Here is a 23,502-nt window from a genome sequence, read left to right as displayed (position 1 = left end):
GTTGCTAGTGGGAGACGTCGTTCGTGGAAAAATAGGTCTCTCCTGTCTTCCTGTAACTGGGACAAAGACTGTTTATCTGTTGAAGGATTTTAGGTAACTAGATATTAGTGTTTATAACGGCCATCAGGGTAGCTGAACATGTACTGTGGAGATGCGTCGGCATCTGGTAACCATCATACCCGCAGAATAGGGTCTGCGTATGGCGTGCCGCGGGACAGAAACCGTAGGAATGTTTCCACGAATCCGATGATCTCGTGTTCTCAGACACACCCCATCATAGTTTTCTTCTGCAGCATCATCACGACGGAAAGTCATCCCTCTCGTGAGGTCGTATTAGCGAGTTACTTAGTGTCTGTACGCTCGGTGGATGTTCCATGTTTTAACAAAGAGTCCGACTTAGATATTGTGAGCATATTCATCTATCATCCCGTTGACCGCGGATTCGTTATTGAACCTAGGATCATTGTCATTAGTTTCTCGAGTATCTAATTACCACGGTTACTTGTCCAATTCTATAATAATCGTATTTGCACTAGTCAATGTCTTCTCTATTGCATAACGACAATGTGTAATCCAAACGAAGTTTCGTTTCACGCCCCTAACTCTAGTTCTAATGTAAACCCGACAATTGTTTAATTACGCCTATGATAGAATCTAGATTACAGTGTTAAGGGATTTAAGTTCCAAAGGGAAGGCTCCAATGTCCTTTCATCTCCGACATATATATATGCTATTTTATTAATAAATTTTCAAGAAACGATATTACCTGACATCATAGTTTTTTATAATATATATTTTACCTTAGACGGTTAATATCTCAAATCCTCTACCATACACACATATGACTGATTCATCACTAAAACAATTAAATTTTAATGCCAATTTAGTCAAACATTAATCCGTTAAAACATAATAATGCAGATTATCATAATTAAATATCATAGAAGCAATAAACATACTTTGAATTATACCATGAAGTTAAGCCTTTTACATCCGTTACAAATGTAAAGATTTTCTTCAAAAATGTTACAGATAAAGTGCTATTGTTATAATCATAATGATACATATTTACTTGCTGATCCACTCCAACGCTAAAAAGTGTATTTCTTTCGTGAAATATTACTCCTGGAAAATATCTTTTCAAATTAATTGAATACTTTTATCAATAAATTATTTACATTTCTAGCTTACTTTATTTTATTTTTATTCGTTTATATTTTCTAATTGTAATTTAACAAATACAGAATAAATATAAATAATGTTAAGCATTATTTAAAAATATATACTGACATAAAAATTGTAAACGTACCTGTAATTTGAGCAGCATGTGCAGTTGCAGTACTCCATTTTGATAACAATGAAATATGTAATTCTTCCTTCTTACCTTCTAACTGAACTTTAAAACAAATAACATTAAACAAATTATCATCACCACCAGTTGCTAACAAATATTCGCTTTTTCCAATCACTTTTATGTCATATGAGTTAATTCCAGATTGATGTAAATCAAACTTTGCCATGAATACATTTTTGCAGTTGTGAAATTCTTGTTCTTCAATTTGTGGACATATTATAATCTTTGAAATAATATCAGTGAAATCAATAAATCGACCGATTCCATCAGTGGACATTGTTAAGACAATTATTTTTTCATCATATGTCAAAACAGTTATTTTTGTTATACAACGATCCACACACTTTACATGTGCTTTGAATGAAATATTTTTCACAGTAATATCATACAAAAATACTCTGCAAATAATATTTAAGCAAATATTTGAATAGAAAAATACCTTGATTTTCAAAAATTCATTTTAGATTACAAAAAATAAAAATTATACATATTTCTATGAATAATACAATAATTCCTATGAATATTAATTTAAAATTATATTTCTATGAATATAGAATATCCACAAGTATATTTGTATAAGATACTACATTGTAAATTCATAAATATCAAGCAAAAAATGTACCTTACAAATCCATCTGCACAAGCAACAAAGAGCAATATATAATGTAAATTTATAGAGCAACGATAAACTTCAATATCCATATATCGACTCTCAGGTTGCATATTATAAGAATATTTAGATTCTTGCCACTGCTTTTTATGATAACGATCAAATCCATACAACATGTGAGATGTAATGTCATGACAAGAAATATCTGTACTTTGTAAGGATGTTTTATTATCTTTTATATCAATTTCCCAAACTTTTAATTGTGCTCTTCCACCTCCCGAAAAAATGAGATATTTATTGTAAAAAAGATTAGTTTGTAAATTTAAACAATTTATAAATTTAACACTAGAGATGTGACCATCAAAAATACTCAATGTTTGAAAAGTGAGATTGTTTTTCATCAGTGTACTTGAGATGTAACTAATGCGAAGAGTACTATCTTCACCTCCAGATATGAAAATATTATACTGACCAATTTTAGATATTGGATTGATGCAGTATATTTCCTTTGTATGGAAACCATTCTAAAAATTTAAAAGAATATGCTTTTAATTCCTCTGGGAAAGTATACAATTTTCAGTATGAAGAAATTACTCACCAATAAAACCGGCAACATGAAAGAAGTTAATGAAAAATCAGATACATATACTTGCTTATTACGAATATATACAAATGTAATAAGTTCATTTTGTAACATACAATCCCATGATCTATGCCCACCACCACAAGGAACTCTTATCAAAGTTCGATGGTGGAGCAGACTATATATTATAAATTCTACCTATAAATAATAACGACGAAAGATAAAAAATGTAAAAAAAATATGTATATACATATATATGTATAACATCTGTTTAAATACATATGTATGTACCTCTTTAAATCCTAGTATAAAAACATCATCAGAGGATTTTAAATGGCTGCTAATCCAATCCATTGGCATCTTTTGTTTATGTAAAGCGCATAATAACTTTGCACTTTTATATTTATTTAATTCATAAAACTTTAACATTCCATCACGACCAGTTGATATTAATTTTGAATTCAAAACTATGAAATTTTGAATACCAATTTTTCCATGAACTTTAACAAAAGTTTGGATAGGTTTGTTTTTTGCTTCAGGTACATTTGCTCCATTATATGATACAGATTTTTCAAGCTCAAAAACATGCATATTTCCAGTTCTATCTCCACACACTAATAGTCCTTCATATAAAACAGCTGCTGTTAACCAACGTTCTCGACTATATGGTAACAAACATATTGATTCTATATTAATTAATCCTGTATAAAATAAAAATTGTAAAAATTAAATGGAAATTTAAATTTTACTAAACAACAGATTATTCTATATTTTATAAAATATACCTCCTTCTGTAAAATTAAATATTTTTAAAATTCCATTTAGGCCACAAATTACTAATTTATTATCTCCTAGCCACTGTATAGAAAATATTTGTGATTCCATTATCTTTGTTTCTATAATCTGTTGTAATTCTCTATTAGCTGCAACTTCTAAAATCATTATGTACAATATTCTTAACAATTAATGCAATTTTATTAATCTTTATTATTACTTTACCTTTGTATATTGTTATATATCCATCTCTTGATGCAAAAGAAACATAGGTGTGGCATAAAGAAACCTCCATAACACAATATGTACTATATTTCTTTAAATACAATGACCCTAGCAGACTATTATAATAATTGTTAAATATAAATAAAGTAGCATTTTCATCAAAAATTAAAAGGTTACCACTTCTTAAGTAACAAACATATTTTGGCACAGTGCATGTATGTATTTTTGGTATTAATACAGCTTTTTGAACATAACCATTAACAAAAGGCCATGAATAAACTGCACCATCAGCACCACCAGTGAAAACACTTTTATTATCATTTGATATGTCAATACTCCATATAGCAGCACCATGGTGAGCACAAACTTTGTTAAGTAGTTTACCATCCAATGACCAGATGCATATAAGAGAATCCTTCGATTATGAACATGAAAATAAAGTATTTTTATTATCAATTGTTTACTATGTATACATAATGATATATACCTCTCCTATTGTAAATAAAATTTCATTTTTAATGATAGATTTCCACACTCTAGCTGTATGACCAAACATTGTTCGCATTAGTTTTATATTAATTTCTTTCCAATTTGTGTTCACTGATTTTCTTTCCAATGTAAGCTTACAGTCTTTACTTTTGTTGTTACTTATTTTCCATAATCTGACTGTTCTGTCATCTGAGGTAGAACAAATAATTTGTGTAGCTATATCATATGTGATTGAAAAGATTACACCCTAGAATTCAGTTCATTTGCATTCTTAAACTTTAACATAATGCATAAAAAAGGACATTGCTTTAGGTAATATATTACGAACATTGTGCCCCTGTAAACGATGTAAAACTGGAGATATTCTAGAATGGCAATTATAATTTATTTGCCATATCAATATTTCCTGATATACAGTTCCACTAAAAATAATTAGATCTCTATTACTGTTATTTAACATGGAGCCAGCGTATCTAATAATAAAGTTAAGATTAATGTTAAAATATTTTGTTTAAATATATAAATATAAGGATACAGAATACATCTTTCTTCGCAACATACGCTTTGATAGCATTCACTAGATACGTTATAAATACAAACATTATTGTGTGCTAAAAGAACACATAGATAATCGCATTCATCAAATATCACCCATTCTGCTGCCACAATCCAATCATTAAGTCTTTTTTTATTAGAATCTTCTTCAATCCTAAAATATATACTTCCTTATGAATATATAGATAAATAAAGTATAATACTTAATAAAACAAATATTATATGTATATTACTTAAACATACATCAATGTTTCTTGTTTATGGTAAATTTTATATGTAGAAAAATAGTTAGCACCAAATACAGTTAATTTGTTATTAGGGCCCTCAACAATTCCATGTATATTATATGGATAAAGACAATTTATTTTTTTTTCCAATTTGTATGTGTTGGCATTAAAAATACATAGTACACATCCCATACCTATGTATAATTTGAAAAGGAAATTATAAAAATTACAAAATATAAATATGTATTACTATTTAAATGGAGAAATGAAGATTTGGTTATAACTTTTATTTATTGTGAAAAAATTACATATATGATACTAACCTACAAAAATGAAATTATCAACACAGCGAATGGCAAGTACATCGGTACATAGAAATTTTGAAAACATTTTAAATATTAAGTTTTACTACCAAATACTTTTAATAACCGTATATCAAAATAAAATCATCTGATCGTCAATAGACATTAAAACTTACACATTTAAATCAATATGAAAATTCGTTCTCTCTTCGCACACGAAAATTTGAACATTCGCGTGATTATCTGACGTACTTTTCATTAAATATGTATATGTACTGTATATTATGTACATATATGATGTTCATAATTTCTCTCAATATACATACTAATGTAAAATTATTTTGGACAAAAGATTAGAAAAAGGTATATTTTAAATAATAAAAATAGCGTAATGTCGAAGGAACAATAAATTTGTTCGAAATAATTATATTTCATAAACCATTATTCAAAATTTTAGTGTAAAGTATATTTTGATTGTTTTAAAACTTTTACTAAATAGTCTATGTATCTGTCGTCTTAATAATTTAATGTGAATTCAACATTAAATATGTTTTAGGAGAATAGGAAATACTGTCTTACTCGGAATTTATATATTTTTACAAAAAAATATAATTTTAAATGAAAAGTTCAAACAATCATTAAGGCAATTACTATTTAACAAGAAAAGTAATAATGTGGGTGTTTGGTTATGGTTCACTGATATGGAAAGCAGACTTTCCTTACGAAGAAATTCTCGTTGGATACATCAAAGGATATATCAGAAGATTTTACCAGAAAAGTATAGATCATAGAGGAATACCTAGTAGAGTACGTATTATAATTATTGTGTGTTAAACTTCTTTAAGTAATTTTTTTCACTTAAAACATCTTTTAACATTTGCGATTAAATTATGTACGTTTTTTAAATTTCAAATTTCAAATTAATTTGGGATTTTCTTTTTTTTTGTGTTTTGCAAATAATGTTTTGCAATTAAAGGATTAATTAGTTTTCTTTAAGAAAAGTAAAAATCAATTTTTGTAATTATTTCTTCATAAATAGAATTTGATATGTGTATGGTTATTTAAAAATAGTATCTAAAAATTTAGATATTACATTAAGTGTAAATTATTTTATTACTTATTAACAATTCATATTATGTTGACTTTTATGTAATGTATAATACATAGTTTTTAAGTATACAAACAATGGTATTTTGTTATAGCCTGGTCGTGTTGTAACATTACTTAATTCTGATAATCCTAATGATGAAGTATGGGGTGTTGCTTATAGAATATCACCCCAAAATATAGATAAAGTAGTAAAACACTTGGATTACAGAGAAAAAGGAGGTTATGAAAGAAAAAGTGTTCTCTTTTATCCATCTTATTCCATTAAAAATACTGCACCATATTCTTTAACAGATAATACTTTTCCAAATGATCTTAAAAATAAAAAACTATTATCATCAGTTTCAGAAAATATGCGATTTTATATCACAATTTACATAGGTGGTGAAGATAATCCAAATTATGCAGGTGTAGAGGACATATATACAATAGCAAAACAGATACTAGTGTCTCATGGTCCTAGTGGAACAAATACAGAATATTTATATAATTTGGCATCTGCAATGCGAGTAATAGCACCAGGTATAAATGACGAACATTTATATACACTCGAGGCAACTGTGAAAATGTTAGAGCAAGAAAAAAATATGGAAATGAAATTGGATAAAAATTTATGTGATAGTGAGAATGGATAAGAAATGTGTTTTTTTAATAATATATTTCAGAGCTGAATAATGTAACCAAAAGTTTGTACTTAAAACATTGGAAAATAGGCAAATTATTTGTATTATCTGTGTAATTAGAAAAAATAAATAAAACCTTTGTATAGTATGAAATTTTATATCTTCACATAATATAAATAAAAGTAATCTATAATTGACAATAGGAATGTATAATAAGAAAGGGATGTTATTTTTATTATAATATATTACCATATAGTACTCTTATTTAAATATCTATCAATTTGTACATAATAAGAATGAATGAATGTAAAAAGCTTCATTTTATAAAATGTAAAGATGTATTCAAAAATCATTCTTGTTTACTATTTATACATGTATAAATATATATTATGTTAAACAATGAAGTGGCATAACAAATGTAAAAATTAAAAGCTAGCTCATAAACTACATTTATGGAATACTAATAGTTCAAAAAATTTTTTCTATATTATATTAAATCATCTGATATTACAAAAGTGATCACATACTTATAACTTATGTATACTTAAGGTTCCTTCCTAACTTTAATATTGAGAAAGAAAATGTCAAAAATAAAATGATTATATCAGTAGATTTTAACAAAAATATTCCACATATTGCTGAAATACATATATGTGCATCATTTTAAATTTTTAGTATTGCAATAAAATTAAGATCATTAATCTACATTATTATTACTATTATTTGTCTATTATTTATTTTGTTCATCCTTTCAGACTTTGTGGAGCTTTGGTCTTTACATCTAATCATCTATTTTTTTCTAATATTTAGCAGCACAATGATATTGATACAATAAGATAAGTAAAATACTAATAAATTTAACATATAAATTTAAGATCCAGTAGCAAGTTAATAGTGCTACAACACATAACATATACATAGATATAAATATTTGGGGGAAAAGGGTGAGTGATATTTGGACGAAACATCAGGCTTCCAGGTGATTAGATAAAGGTCACGGAAGTTCCTCAGAGTGATCTTTGACCAATCGGGTCATTACAATTAGCTAAATTACCCATCGGAAATAATTGCATTTATTGCACGCTCGACTATTGAGAACATGATGATCATAGAAAATTACAGGCATTGTTATCATTGCTGAACAAAATCATGCTAAGTGCTAGTGTCCCAACTTAAAAATAGCCTCTTGTCTTCGAAAGCGGGTGTCAAAAAGTTATCTACGGAAATCCTCACGTTTTTTGTTCCTATGCTACGTATCTGTGCTGTCTTCTGCTCCTATATCACGGCACAATCATTAATTTACATGTTAATACTATTTAATACCAATATAAAATTTAAAATTATGAAATAATGCTATATTCAAACTAGATTTATAAATAGAACATTCGATTCTAAAATTAATGAAAATTATTTGAAATAATATAACTGCAGTGAAGATAATAAATTATCTAAATATAGTGACATCATATTTAAAATTTTTCGCAGAGAGATTTACGCTTATGGAAGGACTATTACGCATGAGCGTATGGAAGCTCGTAATGATCAGCTGAACGTTCATGACTTCGCCATTTCTTATTGTTAAAACAACTGTCAAACGGAATAGTTCGTTCGTGAATCTGTTTCCTATCCGTATCGACAAATACGATAAAAAAGCCAAGATTGGGTGATCTATCGACGTAACAGCGTTTCGGACGCATCCGGGTAAATCTTTGCTTTTTTTTTTTGTAAATATCATTGTAGTGCATAAAGTGTTTATAAAATATATGTTCAAATGTCTAACTAAAACAAAATGGTGGTAATGAGAACAGAGAAAGAGTTCGACGAATATACATACTGTATATATGTACTTCTAATTATTTGATTATTTATGATATGTCTTTTATATGATAATATAAATTAGTTAAGATAATAATGATAAAGCTTTTGACAATACTACAAAATTGGAACTTTATATATAATGAATAATCGCGATAAAAATCTAATTTTTCTTTCTACAAATTAAATGACAGGAGTAAATGAGATCTCTATAGTTCTTGACATTTGAGAGTAAATAGCATAATATTTATTTACGATTAGATAAAGAAAATGTGGATCGCTATGAAATTTATTTAATAATGAAGTATGATAAATTGTATAAACTCGTGTCAAATATAACAAAAGAAGATGAGATACTCTGTGTGTGTGTGTGTGCGCGTGCGTGCGTGCGTGCGTGCGTGCGCGCGCGCGCGTGTATATATATAAATATAAAAGATAAGAACTATATTCCACAGACTCGCATTCAACATTTTAAAGTTTATGTTTTCATAAAGTTATTTTTTATTGCTCATTATTTACAATACATACATTTTTATTTTTGTTGAAATAATTTGTTAATTCTTATTTAAATGATCATTGAAATTCTATCATTTGCAAATAAATGATTAAATTCTTTTATTAACCAAAGATTTCATATATTATTTGATCTTAATACTGCTTTACAGTTAACTTCGTCCAAATTCGTGCATATTCGTAGTAATTCGGATATTGCTCATCCGTGACGATTCGCATAGCAGATGCGAATTAACAGTATCATTCGAGTACGCGTTTATATAGAGTGTATACTTTGCTCTTCGTAGGAGCTCGTTGCTCTTACGTAAAGAAAAAAACAATATATACCTATAGATTTCGATGATTCTGTGATTTCATAATACCACATTGCCTAAAATAAATGATAAGTGTGTACATTAATTTGCTTTTATATATGGGAAAATATTATAGGTATGAATCTTGTTACTAACAACAAATTGATCGTTGATCAACATAAACATTTCTTTCGTTAAGTGATACATTAATTCTTCATAAATTGCGAGGATCAATTTCTTTATAAACAATTTCCTTTGTTTTATATCTTTCATTATATCATTCATTATTGTTTTATATCTTGTCATTACCTATAATGTAATTCAAATTAAGCATCTCGTAGTAAGTGATAATATTATGAACTAAACCATTATTTCATATATTGTTTTATGATTTGTTTGCATATTTTCATTGCTATCACCAATACAGTAATTTTTAAACAGCTTTTCGGGTCAGTGAAATTTATAAACATATATATGTAAATATGTGATTTTAGTTTTTATACATATATCTTTCCAAAACTAATAGTTTTTATTAAATCTTTTTATTTTATCCATGTTTCAGGACAAATTTGCATTGAACTTTTAATTTCAGTTAAATACTCTTCCTTATATTTAACATATTTAATTGAAAATATTTTTATTTGGACATTTTTGGCTCGTTTTGAATTGATGTATGATACAAATAATGGAAGACTTAAACGCACTTAAGTTCTTTCAATTCTGACAGTACATTGCATCAGCTGGTTATATATCTTCTCGTTTTGTCGTTTTGATAATATATGACAATAATACGACTTAAGTATTACCAAATAAATAAATTACACATTTCTATTCGATATTTCGCATTAGAATATTCTCGAAAATCATTTTACAGTAGCCTATTATTACATTATAAACTATCGTTATATTATTTTGTCTTATTTTGCAAAATTTATTAACTATTTCCTTATTATATTGATGACTTATATTTTCAATATTCGATTTTTTTTGTAATTCTATACCTTTATTACATTATCATTTTATTTACATGATTTTGGAAGCGCTATTTATAAAATAGGACACTATTCTAAATTGAATTCTTTTAAATTAAACCAAAAATAATAAATTCAGCTCGTTTGTAATAATATATTTAAACATTTTATAATGACTGTAGTTCTACAAAAATATTATCGGCAAAGAATTTTGACTCAATTTATTTTAAAAAAGGAATCATATAAAAGAAAAAGATACAAAATCGAAAGCGCTCGAAGTTATTTCGAATTATATATAGATGATTTTCTAGTACATTCCTGAAACTTTCAAGTACATAAATCTATTGATGGCGCGTGGATGCAAACTCGCACACCTTACACAATAGCAAAGAACAGAAGTAAAAATAAGAAGCTGGAATAAAATTGTTACAAGTTCTAGTATTAAAATAACATAGGAACAATTGTCACGAAGAAAATATGGTCTTCTTATAGTGTATTAAAGAAAAAAATTATTCTGATATTTGTTATTTCTCTGTAATTTATTAAAATAGTTAAACAACTTATACAATTTTTCGACTATATTTATGTTATTAAAGAATAAGTTATTTATCACAAACTGTTATGTTAAATTAAACATTCTAGAAACAGATATATTTATTATCTTTAACATAATAATTTAGACAATAATAGATCTTTTAAATAATAATTTTAATATAAATATTTTCTGTTTATAGATACAAGGCTAGCCAGCTGCGCCATTCTTGTTGTGTGACATTCATATCATCAGCTACACTACGCATATTTTGCATTGCTTTATCTTTTAATTATTGCTGTAGTGAGCTGTCAGTCACACATTGCAGGAATGGACACATCGGGCTTGCCTGTACCGGATGCAATCCACCCGCTACTTGAACAATTGCAAGAAGCTTTGGTTCTTGAAGTAAAGTATCAACCTAACCTTCCGTTACCTAATATATCACAAGTATGTATATAAATCATATAGAATAATAGAACAATTGGGTATCTGTAAAATATCATAAGTAATTTTATTTTATATGAAATATTTTTTCTCCTTTCAGAATGATGACATAACAATTGGAGCTCGTGATGGATCAGCCCATGTTTTAAGGTGTTTGAAAGTATGGTATGATCTACCATCGGATGTATTTTTTGTTGCCATCAATTTAATGGACCGTTTTTTAACAAAAATGAAAGCAAGACCAAAATATATGGCATGTATCAGTGTATCTGCTTTTCACATAGCTACTGTTCAGTTAGCTCAGTCACTGGATGCTGACCACTTAGTCTCAATTTCTCAGTGCAAATGCACTGGAGGTGATCTTAAACGTATGTCAGAAGTAATACGGAATAAGTTAGAATGGGCACCTGGTACTCAACCTGTTACATCTTTAACTTTTCTTCGTTTATTCAATGCAATGTTTCTTGCAATTGCATCACAACTAGGGCTAGGAGACATGTATACCAGTATTGTAACGGTAATAATTTTTGTTTATGTAAAAATAGAAGACTTGGTTATATTACTATAATGATATATCAATTTGATTGCTTTATTTTAGGAATCTGAGCTTCTACTTAGGTTAGAAATGGTTGCATGTGATGGTAACTGTGCAAGTTTGAAGTCGTCGGAAGTAGCACTTGTTCTACTCTGCACATACTTAGATGGTGCAGTGAACCGATTAGATACTAATACAGATATTCCCATATCTACTACTGCTATTCCTAGTTCCTCTACTATCAATACATCTGTAACATCAAGACATCAAATGCGTAGACTTTTGGACTTTGCTATAGAACTTCAGAAAATATGTAAGGTAACGTTATAATAATTTAATGAATTTTAAATCTTGTAAATATAACAGGTAAAACAATAAATGATTGGTATATTGCGTTTATAGATTTCAGACACAAGCTTCTTTTCCACACATGAAGCTGTGGGTGCTGTATTGAGCAAATACAATGCTCAGGAGCAAACCCCTCACAGGCAAAGACTGATATGGAGATTATCTTCTCGTACAGCACGTCTTTTACGTCCAACTGATAAATTTACTTCTGTATTACCTGTTATCGCCGAACATACTCCGGTTCCTTCGCCGAGTAAAATTAGGTATACTTTCTATGCTCATATGTTTGCATAACATTAAGTTTAGGAATTAAATTGAATATAAATATTAAGCATTTTGACAATTTGAACAAATATTTTTTATATATATTAATAGATTTACAACTTCCTTTTTGTAGAAAAAATCGTAAGTTCGGTCGACGTCATGGGAATAAGAGACGTTAAATGGCAGTATTGAGGCCTTAAAGTGAGTTACTATATTATCATACCAATTATAACTATAAATATTAGTAAAGTACGCGGAATATATTACAACTATATGTGATGGTGGATTATTTTTAAGGTGCTGAATCAGATGTTTAATATTTATTCAACATACCGAACAAGAGAAGAAATTAGACTTTAGTTTAAAAATAAAAATAAATTTTGTTAAAAGTTAAATAGAAAGTACAAATATTAATGTATTTATGTCGAATAGGAACAATTTGAAGTACCTCTTTTTATATCAAAATTTGGTTTTCCATATATGAAATGTATTGAAACACACACACACACACACACACACACACACACACACACACACACACACACACACACACACACACACACACACACACACACACACACACACACACACACACACACACACACACACACACACACACACACACACACACACACACACACACACACACACACACACACACACACACACACACACACACACACACACACACACACACACACACACACACACACACACACACACACACACACACACACACACACACACACACACACACACACACACACACACACACACACACACACACACACACACACACACACACACACACACACACACACACACACACACACACACACACACACACACACACACACACACACACACACACACACACACACACACACACACACACACACACACACACACACACACACACACACACACACACACACACACACACACACACACACACACACACACACACACACACACACACACACACACACACACACATATATTTTCTACTTGTATCATACATTTTATAAACGAACGAGGAATTTCGTTCTCAAATTTATCAGTTATTGCTATTATATGAAATACGTGAGAGAGAGTGCCGTAAAAAGAAAATGAACAAGTCATATGGTAGTAACATTAATGTGATATAATGTCCTTTATAATTCGTATATTATGAATAGAATATTATAAATATATGCATACACTTGCAAAACGTTAAAAACACAAAGAAATTAATTATATGTGAGTATAAATATAAAGTTAAAAAATTATTTTAAAAATGGTGAATTATAAAAGATGAATGAAATTATTTAGGATTATCAAAATGTTTAATAAATTTTAATGCTGAAAATTATGCAAAATTTAAATTACTATTTAATGTTTTGTCGCGAGATTGTATTTATGTATCTAAGAAGCATACGAATGAATGTAAATAAGAAATTTTTTATTAAATGAGTTTCGAATATCTTCGTTAAGAAAAAGAAACGTAACTGCATATTTACATTAAATGATTTAACCTTTTGTGATCAAATTGTGATCATTACATCTCTTATCACACATTCTTTTCAGTGGATATATTATTTCAATGTTAATAATTAATTATTAATCTTGTTATATGTTAATTGGCTATCGATATTTAATAAATTGCAATTAAAAGAATCTTAAAAAGGAACAATTGCCTTCAATATATGTATGTAGGTCATACTTAATTTAAAAATTAGATAATGTTTTTGTACAAAATTCTTACACGGTATTTCAAGAATATTATGTATATATTACATGTTGTGAATAAATACAATGAAGAGCACAAAAGGTTAGTAACAATCTTGAAAGCTTGAGCGAACATTTTTGAAAATCAACAGAAAAAATATTAGCTGTGAAAGTATAATTACATGTAAAATTAATTTAACATATATAGTATTATAAACTAAGAATAAGAATATTTCAAAGCCACAATTTGTGATAGGATTTTTTACTGACATAGATTTTAAATGTGGCAAATTACTGAAATCTAACCACAATAGTCTTAAGCATTTAATAATTAAATTTTTCGTCTATAATAATTCATTATCTTGTCTTTTACATTTTGTATCACTCTTATGGCATTACAATGAATACAGAAAACATAAAATAAACGAAACTCCAAATGAAGTATAAATGACTTATATATTAGTAATATTTCATTCAATTGTTAGATAATAAAACAAAAAATTAGTTCCAGGAAAATAAAACAATTATGTTTTCATTGCTTATAAACTGTTTTACTCCTTAATTGCATATACATAAATGTTATTTATAACGTATCTCACAATGTTAATATTACAAATTAATGTCATATTTAGAGACAAAAAGGATCAATTTTTACTTTAATTATTTATATTTTCAAGTAGTTTATGTTAGCCATAAGTAATATTTATATGCTCTCAAAACTTTCATTATTAAAGTATTTCATGGCAACAAATTATTAGATGTTAAATAGTTGAAATATGAGTCTTGCATTTTATTATTAATTGTCAGCCAATATCGTTAATACTAAAATTTGTCAAAAATAAAAATTCTGGTAAATATATCTTTCTATATTATGTTACCTAAATAAATGTATAATATAAAAAGTTTTTTATAAAATAATCTTCTATAAAATACAATTTCTTTCTCTCATATTGAAAGAATTATGTTTAAATATGAGGTTAATAAACATTTAAGAGAAATATGAAATATTTTATGAACTACTTATTTTTTATATATAATTATTGTATAATAATTATTATAAAAAACATAATACAAGATAAATAATGTCATAAATTTATTTGAATAATTTCATGATCCATAGATCACAACTTATTATATTTTTATTAATTATGTTGCTTCAAAATATTAAGAAGTTATTATTCCAGAAAAGACAAATATTTTTATTTTAACTTTAAAAAGTTCATTATAAAGAAACTTAAAATGTCATATATTATATACATAAAATTCAAATATATCTAATATTAAAAGATCTTCCTCAAAGTATAATTAAGAAGATAAAATATAAAGTGCGCATGTTTACACTTTGTTTCTAAAGTAACTTTTACGCGATATACTATTTTGAAAATAAAAATATAATTGATAACATACAGGATGATTTTCTCACTAACTTAAAGGTAGTGCTGCCAATTACATTACGGTAACAATAATAACAATGTTGTAGATATGTGTGATTTGTTTTGTATCATTTTCATTAGTCATTAGTTAGACCCATTAGACCAATATCACGTTTTTATATTAAGGGGCAGGCAGTTTGTGTGTGTATGTTGTATGTATCTATAATGAAAACGAGAGTGTGATCAAGTAATCAGCAGTAATAACGGTAAGTGGCGCATCTACCTTTGAATTAATTAGGGAATAGTATTACCAAAGAGGGAACGAATGCTACATTTATAAGGTTATTCTCAGATTAATACTGCCCCCAGCGACCAAGAACTGAAGGCGTTCCACGCTATCATACAAAAATCTATTTAGTTCCACCGCAAATGAAATATACTCGCTGTGATTCTATGCTGCAAGAGCTTATTTCATTGTGCGGTTCTACGAAAATGTTCATACTTTTCTGTCCGAGCACAATAATTAATCTTAGTTGCCTTAGGAAGAAAAGTTAATTGTTTATTCTATTCTTTTTAGAAAAAAAGAAAAATTAATTAATATATTCTTTATATACAATAACTTTTTGTTTGTTTACTTTCTTCGCGATAATATTTTGTTATAATAAAACCTAAATTTCACTTTTATAGTAATTTCAGTAGTTGATAGGCTGCGAATAATATTTTTGGCGTAATATATCTGTTTTGCATGCGTATTCGTTTTTACAAAAACGTTAAAAATAGAAGTAGAAATTAACTACAAATAAGATTTCACGTTTCTATCCATTTTACTTTTGTTACTGAGTAAAAATTATTAACAATCTAATTAAAATATACAGGGTGGTTGGTAACTGGTGGTACAAGCGGAAACATCGAGACAACGATCTACAGTAAGATCCGTTATAACGTACCGTACGCGTACCGAGCGAAAATTCAAAGTCGATTTTCTCGAAAATAAAGCCTCAAACGAAAAATTTTTATTCTATATTTTCAATTTCTTTTTTCGCATAGAATAACTCCCTTTCCGCTTGTACCACCAGTTTTTACCACCCTGTATATAACTCGATATAGAGAGAGCAAACGCGTGGATGAATGAATTATAGAAATTCTTTATTCGGAAATGTTAGAAATTAGGATTTCCAATGGTTTCTATTCTATATGATAATGTCAGTTCTGCCTGACCAGCCGAGCTAGACAGACGTGAGAAACTGTGCTTCGATGAAAGTGCGACAAGCAGCGAATTTAGGTGAACGAAAAGACAAAAAACATTGCCAAATGGTAAAGCACCAAAATGCAACAACAAATACCACCAATCAAAATAACAAACAAAGGTGAAATATATTACATAAATAAAGCTACAAATACATTAAGTAGAAAACAACCAATAAACAAAGAACAGGAAAGCTCATCTACAAAAGGAATGGGAACGATGAACACTGGAAGATGGCAGCAGCGCACAAAAAGCGCAAAATAATACCAGGTACAAGCGCCATCAAAACTTCAGATGCAGAAAAGCAACAATGGCTACAAGACATCCCACTTCGAAATTCATTCGATTTACTAATAGAAGAAATAGATATGGACCCAAAAGGAAATGTTATAACTCATATCGTTAAATCACCACCGATCTACATAAATGCTCAAATAATAGATGCCCTAATCGAATTGTTCTATAAGAACAACACTGCTGGAAAAGAAAACAAAAGTAAAATCAAATATCAGTCCGACGAAGATGCGCAATATGCTAGTACCCTAACTAACAAGCACTACACCATACCTAATACAACAGCACAAGAAATTAGAATCATAGTCAAGAAAACAAAAGACAATAAAGCACCAGAAACGCTAATCAATGGTAAAATCTTGAAAAACTTTCCCCCAAAAGCACTACGTTTAATCACAATGATATTCAATGCAATTTTAACAATCCAATACTTTCCTAATCTATGGAAGCTAGCACAGATCATAATGTTACCTAAGCCAGGTAAAGACCCACACCAAACTGCATCTTACCTACCAATATCTACTTCCTGTGTTTTCCAAAGTACTAGAGAAAATAATATACGATCGCCTAAAACCAACAATAGAGAAAGAAAAATTAATACCAGATTACTAATTTGAATTCAGAAACAAACACATCCACATGTTAGTTAGCAATTAAGCTAAAAAAATTTACCGAATGCCCAGCTGGACAAATTGTAAAGTACAAATTAAATAATAAAAGAAAATATGATAATGCATCGATAGATGGATTTATTACAGCGGAGTAAACAGAAAACGATGATTATTTAGCGTAAACTTAATGCAGTAATGTGATACGACAACTCTCGATTAACGGCTCTTGACTCTAGACTCTCCGGCGGCTAACTGAACATCAACGGCTGTGGTGCCGAAGTATATTGATGACCGTTAGGCCTATTGAAGTTTTCCGACCCTTTCGGCTTGTCGGCCATTTGCACTTTATCGTCGACATTGTTTGTATGCCGGCGATATTTCCGCGGTACTATAATAAAGACGAAAGAAATCGCTGTAAAGAGAATCGTTGTGTCAAAAACTAAACACTAGAGAAGATATAGAGTTCCTAGAAGTGAGATCCATTTCAACGCGAACAATAAGTCAAAAATAATAAAGCTTCATTGTTGCATTAATATTGTTAGATGACCAACTCCTTATTCGTACTGTAACAAATATCACAAACTCATTCTGCAACAAACACCTGTATGGTTGTCCTGGCCATATTATTCATCCTCGCCACTAGGCTATAAGAATCACTTCTCCATAATAGATGTTGAAGTAATTACTTCAAGAAAAACTCTACATCTTTACTTTTGTATATCCGTGACCTGGAGACCTCAATTACGCAGAGGATAGAATTTAATGAAACAAAAACTATTCTAAATAAGGAGAGATCCATATTATTGTGCCCTTGAATATAAATTATGTTTTGGGTTACAAGGTCTAGAAACAAAGGAGCTATAAATAGATTTCTATTTATGTTCCCTGTAGCCTCTAGCCAAAGCCATAAGCTTAACTTTTTTTGGTAATGTTCTTTTGTTATAAATATATGAACGTGCTCCCTATCATTCCATTGTCTAGTAACACTAAGAGAGTAAGGATCTGAATCAGCATAAACGTATGCTTATACATTATATTTATACTTATACCTTTAATTATTTCAATATACTTTTCTATTAGAAATTCATCCACTCGTTCTTCAATCAGTCAACCTTAACCTCAACATGAATGATACACGAATCTATAATATTTAAAGTCATTTCATTAAACATTGCTACACGCCCTGTTAACGTATTATCTTCACTATCTGCTGAATGAATTGTACCTAGGATTCTAGATTGTAGTTCTTCCAACCATTGATAAAATTATGAAATACTTTCGTTACGTATTTGTCTGATAGAATTTAATTCCTCCATTAATTGATCTAACGATTTCTTATCTTGATACAAATTTAATAATAAGTCGGAAATTTCCTTCCACGTCGTAAGGTTACAATGAATATCAATTTGGCCTCTAGCTTTTCCTACCATTTTATTTTTCACAAATGGTAACAATACTGGCTTTTGCCAATTCGAATACAGAATCTACTTGTTTGATAAACGATCGTAACTTCGTCCTATCTCAAAAGCAGAAGTTTAATTAAATGATCTAAAGATACCTCTACGGAGCTGCGTCCGTAAATAAATAAATAAAATTATAAGTAGTATCGTCGATAATTAATCGATAAATTTGCGATAGTATCGTCGTTTTCTGACATTTCGAAATAGGAATTTTTTGAAATTGAGTCAAGTATTATGAATGTTTCCTCTCCCAGAAGAGAAGCTACAAGTATTAAACTGTCGCGTATTATTCTCGCACTTTGAACGACTCGGAACGTAATTATTCTACACAAAGAAAGAGCTTCTAGCAATCGTCAACTCGGCAGAGCATAACCTTAACCTAATCTAACCTCAACCTAACCCCAATCTAGGTATACAAATCATCGAGCACTACAGTGGTTATTTAATTGCAAAAAACCCTCTTCGAAACTAGTGAGATGGCGATTGAGATTAGAAGAATACAGTTATGAAATTAAATATAAACCTGGATGTATAAATTCAAACGCAGATGGACTTTCACGACTTTTTACGATAAATCAAAGCCAGTTCGCTGTCGCATAACCTCAAACGTATCAAGATTTTATAAAATTCCATTACACATAATTAGAACCGATAGAATTTTCGAAAAAAGCTCGGTGTGTTGCAAAAATTAACGCACCAATTATTCTTATCTGGTCCTTAGATTTAGAGGAAAGAAACTGATATTCTGAATATATATAATCAAATCTTGGCATAACCGACTTACAGGCAATGTTACATGGTTTTTTTTTTTTATTTAGTTGTTTACATTCATAATTTGTCCGATTTGGACATTATATTACACGGTGTCAACAGTTTGAAGAACAACAAGCAAATAGTTTATCTGCTATTCCCATAGAATCTACACTTCGATAAGATAAAGTATAAACATTTGTTCAAGTGCTTCCAATCCTAAAATACACAGTGATAATTTTGTCTTTATTTATCCTCATAAAAATAATAATATAAAACGTAACTTATTATACGAAATGCTAACGCAAATGATTTAAAGATATCTCATAACAATAAAATAACGCCAAAAACACATGGCGAAATAAATAAAATTTTACAAGAAAATCACAACAATAAACTAGCGGGTTATTATAGATTTAATAAAACATATAATAAAATTAAGGAACATTATTATTGGCCCACAATTAAGATGGATATTCAGGATTATATAAAGTCGTGACATTCCTGCCACATTAAAAAACGAACTTCAAACCGACTAAGCAATCTATGGAAACTAGCTCAACATTTGATCTTCCATTTGATAGACTAGCCATGGACATAGTAGGTCCATTGTCTTTAACCGCACAGTACGATCTACTGTTACCAGACCACGAACAGTAACTGTAAGTAAAACCCTAGTCGAACTATTTATGCGCTTTGGAATTCCCAAATCAATCCTTTCTGATCAAGGACCTGAGTTTATGTCGGACTTAATACAAATTTTCTGTAATTTGTTTAAAACTAAACATATCACCACAACTCCATACCACCCACAAACCAATGGATCTCTTGAACGCTATCATTTAACACTCAAAGACTACCTAAAGCATTTATATTAAACCAAATCAAACAGACTGGGATGACTAGATTCTACTACAGTTCATTAATCGTACTCCTTACGAATTACTCTTTGGTCGTAACGCAGATTTACTTGTTCCTCTCTCAATCCAAGTCTTATTATACCATCCTACCGGAATTGAAGAGCTGTAACGACTACTAGAAGTAAGTAAGTCTAGAAGGTGACTCTAGAAGGTAAGTCTAGAAGGTAAGTTCATATGCACCGATATACACACGGCAAAGACCACCGAAGATTTTTCACATGTGAAAAAGTGCAGTACTACTGTACTACACGATAAAGAACCACTTACCGCAGGACTGCTCAGCGAAAACGATAAACGCCGACATTGAAACATGAAAATATGTCGGAAACAATCAATGGCTATACGTTTTGCAATATCCAACAAACCTGACGATCATCTGTGAGAAGACAAGGACCACATGAAGGAGATCTCGAAAACGTACAAGGCTCTCTTAACTATGTATTTTAATTATTAATAACTGTCCAACGAATAACAATACTCATAGATTACTTTAATTTCAATCATATATATATAACTGCGAATTATATGTAATTAATACTCATAGACTTAAGCCTATAAGACAACAGCGTCAAATATTCTACCATAGGTTCTGTATAAGACAAACCTACATTGATAACAATAACTGTTAGATTAATGATAAGATAAATTTTAGAATGTATGCAGATTCAGAAACTATGATCACCAAAAAATGGGGGAAGTTGGATGACCAATTCCTTATTTATACTGCAACAAACATCATAGACTCGTCCTACAACAAACACCCTAATCTCTGTTTCTCTTCCTGAATCATCCCAAACTTCGACTCTTTTTTCTCATCATTCCTCCTTGGCCGTTGTTGTGGTCATATTACTCATCCTCGCCACTAGGGTATAACCACTTCTCCATAATAGACAAGGAGAATTTTGCAGTCACCACTAGCGTACAGTTACCTGTTACGAATAAAACCTCTAACTTTTCAGCGCCTATTGCCAAATTTCCATCATCCGGAATTCAACAACATTGTCTCGACGATACAAAGGCGATACAGATCTTGAAAGAAAAGTCGCTACCGTGTCACATTACCACATTGGTTTAGGGGGTATCATCCAAGTAGTTAAGGGGATAAAGCATGAACAGTCATTGAAGAGATCCAGCAGCATCCATGAACAGATAAAACATAAACAGATCAATATTGGAAGACAGTTATAGGTAAAATACTATTTGCTGGTTGGTATTCAAAATGTTTTTGCCCATAGCATTTACATGCTAATTAGTTAAGTCCAAGTATATCAAATTTTGTATCATTTGATAATACATACTTTCATACGTCTGTGAACTCCCACAGTTGAGTCCCAACTGCAGTAAAAAAATATTTTCCGACTGAAATTATCTATGTATTTACAAGAAAACGTAAAGCTTTGAACGCTCGGAGTGGTCGCCTGGACTTCAGCATCTCTATCTTCCATACGGGTCGAACTGCTCAAGCAATCCATCCAAAACACTGAAATGCTAACAAAAGTGATAAATGAGCAAAATGCAGTACTCAGACAACAAACGCAACAAATTAAAATGATGCTACAATGACTTACAAACACGTTAAGTAAAAAATAGAAATGGACACGCTGAAAATAGCAGCTTGGAACTGCGGTCGTCTACAACAACGGGCCCTCGAAACTAAAACATTTCTGTATAACAATAATATTGACATATTGCTTGTTTCAGAAACACATTTCACACCGAGAAGCTACATGAAAATACCATATTACACTATCTATGGCTTAAAACCAATAATAGAGAAGGAAAAATTAATACCAGATCACCAATTTGGATTCAGAAACAAACACTCCACGATAGAGCAAATGCACAGACTTACAAATGAAATAATTCTAGCATTAGAAAACAAACAATACTGCAGAGCCCTCTTTATGGACATCGAGAAAGCATTTGACAAAATAAACCACGAAAGTCTACTTCAATCGATGAGAAAACAATTCCCGGATCAGATATACCATTTAATTAAATCTTACTTAAGCAGCAGAACCTTCGTAGTCAAAATTAAAAACACATAACTCTGAAGTTAAAGACATCAAGGCAGGGGTTCTGCAAGAAAGCGTCTTAGGACAAATTCTATACACACTATACACGGCCAACATACCAACAACTACTAATAGCAAGATACTGACATTCGCGGACGACAGCGGTACTAGTCAGGCACAGTGACCCTGCAACAGCAGTCACATCACTACATATCACAAAAATAGAAAAGTGGCTTCAAGTTAAACAAATTAAAGCAAACCCCGATAAATGCAACCACATTACATTCACACTGCGAACACAGATACCTCCTAACATTACACTGAATGGCACGCACATAATACAAACAAAGCAAGTCAAATACCTAGGACTCCACTTAGATACACGATTCACATGGAAACAGCATATTAAATCTATGATAGACAAAATACAATTAGCAGGGAGACAAATGTATTGGTTAACAAGTCGAAAATCCAAACTAAGCATAGAAAACAAACTAAAAATATACAAAACGATCATAAAACCAATTTGGACGTACGGAATACCACTTTGGGGAACAGC

General features: G+C 29.8%; 4 protein-coding genes and 1 long non-coding RNA gene across 10 annotated transcripts in view; 3 read left to right on the top strand and 2 right to left on the bottom strand.

The window, feature by feature from the left end:
- Positions 1–5,282, bottom strand: part of LOC105680760 (WD repeat-containing protein 6) — a 6,550-nt gene extending 1,268 nt beyond the window's left edge. The window contains exons 1-13 of one of the 3 annotated variants that reach the window (XM_012385666.3): positions 5,141–5,282; positions 4,834–5,011; positions 4,571–4,744; positions 4,364–4,508; positions 4,034–4,282; positions 3,547–3,961; positions 3,333–3,479; positions 2,839–3,248; positions 2,563–2,745; positions 1,977–2,488; positions 1,310–1,752; positions 960–1,125; positions 767–856 (exon numbers count right to left, since the gene is read on the bottom strand). In XM_012385666.3, coding sequence (XP_012241089.1) covers positions 802–856; positions 960–1,125; positions 1,310–1,752; positions 1,977–2,488; positions 2,563–2,745; positions 2,839–3,248; positions 3,333–3,479; positions 3,547–3,961; positions 4,034–4,282; positions 4,364–4,508; positions 4,571–4,744; positions 4,834–5,011; positions 5,141–5,207 — 3,144 coding nt within the window. In that variant the 5' untranslated portion in view covers positions 5,208–5,282 and the 3' untranslated portion in view covers positions 767–801. Of the gene's footprint in view, positions 1–766; positions 857–959; positions 1,137–1,309; positions 1,753–1,976; positions 2,489–2,562; positions 2,746–2,838; positions 3,249–3,332; positions 3,480–3,546; positions 3,962–4,033; positions 4,283–4,363; positions 4,509–4,570; positions 4,745–4,833; positions 5,012–5,140 lie in introns of those variants that run through there. The other 2 variants (XM_033320732.1, XM_024367640.2) reach the window with 2 other exon arrangements.
- Positions 5,157–7,070, top strand: LOC100749170 (putative glutathione-specific gamma-glutamylcyclotransferase 2). 3 transcript variants are annotated; one of them, XM_033320734.1, is made up of 3 exons: positions 5,157–5,172; positions 5,722–5,926; positions 6,322–7,070. In XM_033320734.1, the coding sequence occupies exons 2-3, from the start codon at positions 5,792–5,794 to the stop codon at positions 6,859–6,861; spliced, it is 675 nt and encodes a 224-aa protein (XP_033176625.1). In that variant the 5' UTR covers positions 5,157–5,172; positions 5,722–5,791; the 3' UTR covers positions 6,862–7,070. The 3 variants fall into 3 exon arrangements, with proteins under 3 accessions (XP_033176625.1, XP_012241092.1, XP_033176624.1); XM_012385669.3 differs by having other exon boundaries at positions 5,157–5,482; positions 6,322–7,002; XM_033320733.1 differs by lacking the exon at positions 5,157–5,172 and adding an exon at positions 5,394–5,482 and having other exon boundaries at positions 5,676–5,926; positions 6,322–7,002.
- Positions 7,071–8,393: 1,323 nt separating this feature from the next.
- On the top strand, positions 8,394–13,087 carry LOC100749052 (cyclin G). 2 transcript variants are annotated; one of them, XM_012385680.3, is made up of 7 exons: positions 8,394–8,550; positions 11,176–11,423; positions 11,521–11,937; positions 12,019–12,273; positions 12,358–12,566; positions 12,701–12,768; positions 12,865–13,087. In XM_012385680.3, the coding sequence occupies exons 2-6, from the start codon at positions 11,304–11,306 to the stop codon at positions 12,744–12,746; spliced, it is 1,047 nt and encodes a 348-aa protein (XP_012241103.1). In that variant the 5' UTR covers positions 8,394–8,550; positions 11,176–11,303; the 3' UTR covers positions 12,747–12,768; positions 12,865–13,087. The 2 variants fall into 2 exon arrangements, with proteins under 2 accessions (XP_012241103.1, XP_012241104.1); XM_012385681.3 differs by lacking the exon at positions 8,394–8,550 and adding an exon at positions 9,416–9,606.
- A 2,696-nt stretch (positions 13,088–15,783) lies between these two features.
- LOC117151654 lies at positions 15,784–16,252 on the bottom strand. Its single transcript, XR_004461731.1, has 2 exons — positions 15,931–16,252; positions 15,784–15,867 (listed from the first exon to the last, which is right to left on the bottom strand). It is a non-coding gene; the product is annotated as an uncharacterized LOC117151654 (long non-coding RNA).
- LOC100748932 (RNA 3'-terminal phosphate cyclase) overlaps positions 15,785–23,502 on the top strand; it is a 12,296-nt gene continuing 4,578 nt past the window's right edge. Inside the window, exon 1 of the mRNA XM_012385651.3 lies at positions 15,785–15,913. The gene's annotated coding sequence lies outside the window, so the exon portion shown is untranslated. The remainder of the gene's footprint in view (positions 15,914–23,502) is intronic.

The sequence above is a fragment of the Bombus impatiens genome, unplaced genomic scaffold (assembly GCF_000188095.3).
Source record: "Bombus impatiens unplaced genomic scaffold, BIMP_2.2 scf_0332, whole genome shotgun sequence".
In the NCBI taxonomy this organism is placed as follows: domain Eukaryota; kingdom Metazoa; phylum Arthropoda; class Insecta; order Hymenoptera; family Apidae; genus Bombus; species Bombus impatiens.
Note: the sequence above shows the minus strand (reverse complement) of the source record. Positions and strands in the feature narration are given on the sequence as shown.

Coding starts and splice junctions, on each gene's coding strand:
- LOC100749170 (XM_033320734.1), top strand. CDS start 5,792: ATGTGGGTGTTTGGTTATGGTTCACTGATATGGAAAGCAGACTTTCCT. Junction 5,927..6,321: donor ATAGAGGAATACCTAGTAGA/GTACGTATTATA, acceptor ATTTTGTTATAG/CCTGGTCGTGTTGTAACATT.
- LOC100749052 (XM_012385680.3), top strand. CDS start 11,304: ATGGACACATCGGGCTTGCCTGTACCGGATGCAATCCACCCGCTACTT. Junction 11,424..11,520: donor CGTTACCTAATATATCACAA/GTATGTATATAA, acceptor TTCTCCTTTCAG/AATGATGACATAACAATTGG. Junction 12,274..12,357: donor AACTTCAGAAAATATGTAAG/GTAACGTTATAA, acceptor TTGCGTTTATAG/ATTTCAGACACAAGCTTCTT.